The sequence below is a fragment of the Hordeum vulgare genome, chromosome 5H (genome assembly GCF_904849725.1).
Source record: "Hordeum vulgare subsp. vulgare chromosome 5H, MorexV3_pseudomolecules_assembly, whole genome shotgun sequence".
In the NCBI taxonomy this organism is placed as follows: domain Eukaryota; kingdom Viridiplantae; phylum Streptophyta; class Magnoliopsida; order Poales; family Poaceae; genus Hordeum; species Hordeum vulgare.
In genome coordinates this window covers 372,855,126-372,861,946 of record NC_058522.1, presented here as the reverse complement: position 1 = coordinate 372,861,946, position 6,821 = coordinate 372,855,126, and the positions used below count along the sequence as shown (strand labels likewise).

The following is a 6,821-nucleotide window of genomic DNA, read 5'->3' as shown; positions in this document are numbered from 1 at the left end:
CTACAAGGCGGAGGGGATTGGAACTAGAGTATCGAATTCACTCACCACCATGGCTGCCGCCGCCAAAAGGAGGCTCCTCCGCCGCCGAGAAAGAGGGCTCCTCCGCCGTAGCCGCCGCCGGAGGTGAAGAATGGAGCGCGGGCAGTTTTGGACAGTTCTGGTCGGGCAGTTTCACAGGATGCGGTGCTAATTAATTTGGGTCAAAATGAGGTAAGACATGAGTTAATGCAAATTGGACTAGTTGACTAAGGTTTTAACACATGTGTGGCCGTGAGCTATTTTATCCCTTCAAACCGTCGCACGAGAGCTATTTCATCAAAAGATGTCACACTGCTTCCAATTAGATGGAAAGATATCATATCTGAGCTATTGGCCTGACTGGAGTAGAAAGGGCAAGGAAAAGGCAGGCCTCCAGGATCACCAAGCTCAAGGCGGGAGACGCACACGCAACATTTTTTCAAGCTAAAATCAACTCAAGAAGGAGGAAGAACTTTATACATTCTCTGCAAGCAGACACAACCACAACCACTGCACACAAGGACAAACTTCAATTGCACACAACCATTTCGCGAATCTGTTGGGAAGAAAGGAGGCAAGGCAACGCTCCATTAATTAGGATGAATTGGACATGCCAAGTCTACAAAATGAGGGTCTTGATAACCCTTTCTCCGAATCAGAGGTATGGGCTACTGTCATGGCTTCCCTGGCCGAGAAAGCTCCCGTCCCAGATGGTTTTTTGGGGACTTTGTTCAGAGCTTGCTCGGGAACGATAAAGGGTGATGTGATGGCCGTCTTTGACCACTTCTTTAGGCTGGCGGATGGAAACTTCGCAGAGCTAAACACGTCCATGATTGCGCTCATCCCAAAGAAGGATGGGGCCAGAAGAATGAGCGAGTTTAGACCGATTAGCCTTGTCCACTCCATCTCAAAGCTAACCGCAAAGGTCCTCTCAATGAGATTGGCTGTTTTCATTGACAATATAATCTCGCCTGCGCAGACGGCCCTCTAGAGAAGAAAGTGCATCCATGACAACTACTTATATGTTCAGAATTCTGTCAGAGCGCTTCAATGGAAGAAAACATCGGTGCTCCTTCTCAAATTGGACATTGCTCGAGACTTCGATAGTATTTCATGGGAGTACATCATGGAGTTACTGTAGCGGCTTGGTTTCCCAGCTCGGTGGAGAGATTGGATCGCTCTACTACTATCATGTTCCTCTTTGGCATGCCTTCTCAATGGTGTTGCTGGAGAGTGCGTCGTACACCAGCGAGGGTTACGTCAAGGAGACCCCTCTCGCCCTTGCTGTTCATCCTCTACATCGACCCACTTCATCATCTCCTCGAGGCAGCCACCAGGACGGGCGTGCTGCACGTCATCCCGGGCACGGCCGCACAGATGCTTACAAGTTTGTACGCGGACGACACTATCATCTTCATAAACTTGATACGTCAGGAAGTAGATAGTCTTCTAGAGCTGCTCCAGCTGTTTGGCGATGCCACGGTCCTACGCATCAATTTCTCCAAGCCCTCGGCGGTACCCATCAGATGCGACGGCATAGACATAGGAGTTGTGCTACAAAATTTTGACAAAGGCACGACGACCTTTCTGATTAGATACCTAAGTCTACCAGTTACAATCGGGCGTGTTAGACCAGTTTATCTTCAACCTATTCACGACAAGATTAGAGCTCGGCTTGTGGGTTGGAAGGGTAGGCTAATACCGCTGGTGGGTAGGCGTCTCCTTGTATGCTATGTGCTCTCGGCCATGCCAACCTTTGCGCTCACAGCCATGCGTGTGCCAAAGAAGTTCTTCAAAGATGTAGATAAATCGCGACGCCGCTTCCTCTCGGCTGGAGACGAGGAACTTACTTGAGGTAAATGCAAAGTACGATGGAGCACCGTGACCACGCCGGAGCAACACGGCGGTCTGGGCATCCACGACCTACCCCGTTTGGCTCGCGCCCTGCGCGTGCGATGGCTATGGCATGCATGGAGACAGCCAGATAGACCGTGGGTGGGCACTGGCTCACCCTGCGACGCCTCCGATAGGGCGTTGTTTGCAGCCTCTACTGTGGTGACAATCTGCAACGGCAATACAACTCGCTTCTGGTCCTTCTCATGGCTATGGGGGGAGGCAGCTATGCCAAGCTTTTCGAACCCTCTTCGCCAGATCAACCAGGAAGAATAGAACAGTGACAGATGCGCTACATGAAGTCAGATGGATCCTAGACCTGCGACAAGGGGACTCATGCGACATAGCTCAACAAGTAGTACGACTTGCAAGGGAAATCAGGCAAGTTGGCTTAATCGTGGAGCCGGGGACCCCAGACACAATCAAATGGACGCTCTGCAGCTCGGGGATGTACTCAACGCATTCTGCATACAACGCCCAGTTCATCAATAGCCAGCCTTGCAACCTCAAAGCTCTCATCTGGAAAGCATGGGCTCCAGGCAAAATCAAGATGTTTCTCTGGCTGCTACATCCAGACAAGCTTTGGTGCAACGATAGGCTGCAAAGGAAGGGTTGGGAAAACCGATACTTCTGCCCCATGTGCCTACCCAACCTTGAGACTTCTATCCATCTGCTGTGGGAATGCCCGATTGCCCTGCATGTGTGGAGCATCAGGGCGACCTGGAATGGCTGCGGTTCCCTGAGTGAACGGATATGGCGCACGAGCATGTCAACAACCGACCGAGTACAGAAGATCGTAGCTGCAGCAGCACCCGGTCACAGGAAGGGCACACAATCTATTCTGGCGCTCATCTCGTGGCACATCTGGCTGGAGCGCAATTCATGCATTTTTAGAGGAAAGCAGGGGGTCACGTTGTTGCTGCATGCAGGCGCGACATGGAGCAATGGAGGATGGCAGGTGCACGATGCATAGAGCAACCCTTCGGAGATGTAACGTGAGATTATCCCTTATTATGCCTTTCCTTCCGTCAACTCTCTTCTTCGGACTAGCTGTAATCTTCTTTTGCATCTCTTGATCACTTGATCACCCCTTTGTCAACTCTCTCTCTCTGCTTAAATCAATGCAAGGCCAGCTATAATGGATGTTTAAAAAAAAATTGAAGTGTTATGGGCCATTCTTCTGCTGCGCTTCTTGCCATGGTGTAGGACCAACCCTGAGTATGTATGATATATATTTTTTGTTTGAAAATCAACTTTTGAAAATTTCAAAATCCGAGCTGCATGGAACCCGAGAGCCAAAAGCAATTTCCGCATACATGATGCAGTACATAGCACATAGTACCACAACTCGTTAATAGAAGAAATAAATATAACAAATGAAATAAAGAGCGAGCAATGAATCAACATGGCCTCAATCAGGTCATAATAACACTCATGAAAATAAGCATCCACAAAATAAGTGGAGAACAATGTCGTATTCAAACATCCGAGTCACAAAGCGTGGATGAAAGGCTAAAAGTACTTCGCAAGCATGAATTCACAGATGAGGAGCAACTACCACATGGTACTATATTCTTTTACTACCTCTACTATGAACAGACTACATTCAAAGAAACTCCTCTAGTATGCATGTAACAGAAACATGGAACTGCTTGAGTGAAGTTGTAGATACAGCTGTTCAGGATGATATATTGACTTAGTGGTGGACCTTTTCTTCTTCCTCAGTAGTTCTCATTCCAGTCACATCCAAGAGTACCGAAGTCAGAGCGAGCGCAGATCCTGACACGATGGCTGTTGGGACTCTCCCGGCTGCCATACAAGGATGAAAATGTTAGACTGGTAGTCGAGTAAATTTCGACTTCGAACAAGTTACTAAAAGATTGAAGAAAGAGTCATGCATAGTAGGGCTGTCAGCCCATCATAATGGAAGATAATAGGAAACATAGGGAAGACGAGATTCCTCCTAATTCCCAAGATATATACTGCATTTGAAGGGCCATCAAAGTGAAACTATGTCAACCCCAACAGTAAAGCATCCCCTAATGTATCATACTGTAACTTTATTTTTTCAAAATATGTCAATATCATGATTTTGCTACTCCTGAGTCCTGGCCAGCTAAGATCCTCAAGTCTAATCCTTAACTGGCATGATTTCCTATTATGCTTCCCTTGTATTGTTTTTCTGCATGTCTGCAGAAAAATAGCAGATCTAGGTCTAAACTGACCTTTGCAGCATCATATTTCTTATAATGTCGAATTTCCAGACTTTTTGTGTTGACTTGGACTATCAAAATAGTGGAAACACAAATAAGAATAACTAAATGTTTAAATAATAAAGCTAAAAATGGAACCAAATACAAGCCAAAGGACTTGAACCTGTCCCACCCAACTGAGGCTAATCAGTGTACATATTTTGTAAGTAACATGTTGTAAGTAATTATATATTGTATGAAACCAGCAATACAGATTGAAAAATAGTTTTTATACAAGACCTACTGTAAAGTACTGCTCCTACATAATGTAATTACAAGATCTTCATGCCGGAGTACTAAAGATCGATTTTTATATATAATGTAATTACAAGATCTTTACAATGTTGGTTCCACATTAAGATACAAGAATGAAACATCCTATATATCAAAGTATGCAGCGTGAACATAAAATTCACAATTTTGAATTCTGAAAAAGGAAGCAAATAATTCACAAGGACCGAACTAGAAATTTCAGGCGAAGCATAACAGCTAGTCTAGATAATTACCTCTGAAACCCAGAGTTGCACCGGCAGCAAAACCAGCTACAGCTCCATTAATGATGTCCTTCTTCTTCCTGAGCATTTCAAGAGACTGCTCTACGCCTACATACGTAGCTCCAAGAACTGCCAAGCTTCCCGCGTAGCTTCCACACACCTTGCCAGTTCTAACCAGCTGAGGAAACTTGACATTACTGCCAACCTTAGGCCCATCGTGCAACATAGAAACCAGCAAGCCCCAAACGCTGCCAGCAGCTAAACCAATGCCTGCAGCCTTGCTTGTCTTCGACATAAGTCCATCATCTACCGGAGCTCTCAAATTGGAACCCTCCATGGTCCTTGTACAAAGAAACTGATAGAAAATCCAGCAGAAGTTAGCGTAATGAATGAGGATTGACAATTTACAAGCAACAGCAAATGCACTAAGTCAAGATAATAAAGAATAGAGAAGGTCAACAAAACAATGCCATCAACACGAAACAATGTTATATACTTATATGTGCTACATGAGTGCAAACAAATCAAGCAGAGTAAAAAGGACAGGAGGGAGTACACAAAACAGGAAGGCATTGCATAGGACAAATTCATGTTTCAAATAATCACAAAATTTAAAGGCTTACAAGGAAGGAAATTCAGAAAGTTTTTTTTTTTTTTTTGAACAATCACAGGGGCGAGGTTACATGCAAGTGCTAGCGCGCGAGGAGAGGTATTGGCGCCATGACCTAGCTCCGACCTTCTGACCAGAGCGGAAATTCAGAAGGTAATCCTACTACATGCTTTTTCAGAGAGTCTCCAGGTTCACATTGGCTCTAGGCAAACTTCAGCAGAGCATAACAAGATGGAAAATCCAAGTTCAGAGCTACGATGCCGATACCGTCATCCGTCGCCAAACTCGTCGTGACGGGTCCTACGCGAAGCCCAGTAATTAATCTTTTCAAGACCGCAATAAGCAAATGACGAATTCACAGGATCGAGCAGATTGCAGCACGCCAACCAAAGCTCTTGATCGCACAACTGCCGCGAGAACAGCCTAACATATGTAGCCAGGAAGAACTAAGAAGGAGAAGAAAAAGGAGCCAGGAGCCCAGGACACGTTCAAATCAATCGCAATCGACGGCGAGTTAGCGATCAAATCTCTACTCCGAGACTCCCCGACAGCCCCGATCTTCATGGACCGACACCGATCGATGGAACCGTCGCCGAATTGGAGGCGGGAAAGCAGCGAACGAAAAGAAACAGCTAAATTGCTAAAACGCAGCGACAGCGCAAGGGATCAAAAAGCGTTCGTGTAGAATCTCGGAACAGGTTAGGGCAGCGGCAAACCAACCTCTTGATTCCTCTCCTCTGTTTCGTCCGCTCGCTTTTGCTTCTTCTTCTTCTTCCTGGTGTTGCGGAGGTTTCCCTGCGTCGATAGCGAGAGAGATACCTATTTTCCTGTTTTATATGAGGGAGGGAAAGCGAGAGAGACAGCTTGCGCCTCAAGAAGATTAGCGTCCCTTTGTTTAGGCCTAACACGTTGTTTTTTTTAGGTTCGGTTAACACGTTGCTGCAAAAGTAGTTGAGACATACGCCCTAACTATACTAGAAAAAGTCCGTGAAAAAGACACTACTGGATGGTCTTTTTTCCTTTAATCCCTGGGACTAGAAAAAGTCTAGTCCCTTAGAACCAAACACCCTCATAATATATTGTGACAAAAACCCCGATTATAATCACGTAAAAAAAAACCAATTGTAATGCGCCGAGTTAAAGCCCATAGACCCGACTATTTGTCGAGCCGTGCTTTTAAAAAGCCTGATACTGAAATCCCAAACACAAGACAGGCTTGACCATCCTGAAATAAATAGACAGTGGCATATTCCTATTTATTTTAAAACATGAATTTATATATCTATACCTAATAATAAAGCGGCTATTGCTTCCGTCGGAAAACCCATTGCGGTATTTTTATAAAAAATCCCCTTAATTTTTGTTATTCAACCCACGCTCCATCATTTATCTGCAACGCAAAAGAAAAAAAACGATTCGCTGCAAAAATTATATCCGTACGCATTGCCTCCTCCCGTCGACCCTGGGCCACCCTGGCCTGTGCCCAGGCCGCCGCCACACCACTCGCTGCCGCGGCCGACCTCAACCGCCACCCATGTCGATCTCAACCCACCC

The 6,821-nt window shown here is 45.8% G+C and overlaps 1 protein-coding gene across 1 annotated transcript; it reads right to left on the bottom strand.

Moving 5' to 3' along the window:
• Window positions 1-3,308: 3,308 nt before the first annotated feature.
• LOC123397643 (outer envelope pore protein 16-3, chloroplastic/mitochondrial-like) lies at window positions 3,309-6,086 on the bottom strand. The gene is made up of 3 exons (XM_045092181.1): window positions 5,988-6,086; window positions 4,670-5,012; window positions 3,309-3,720 (listed from the first exon to the last, which is right to left on the bottom strand). The coding sequence occupies exons 2-3, from the start codon at window positions 4,992-4,994 to the stop codon at window positions 3,608-3,610; spliced, it is 438 nt and encodes a 145-aa protein (XP_044948116.1). The 5' UTR covers window positions 4,995-5,012; window positions 5,988-6,086; the 3' UTR covers window positions 3,309-3,607.
• Between the last annotated feature and the right edge of the window lie 735 nt (window positions 6,087-6,821).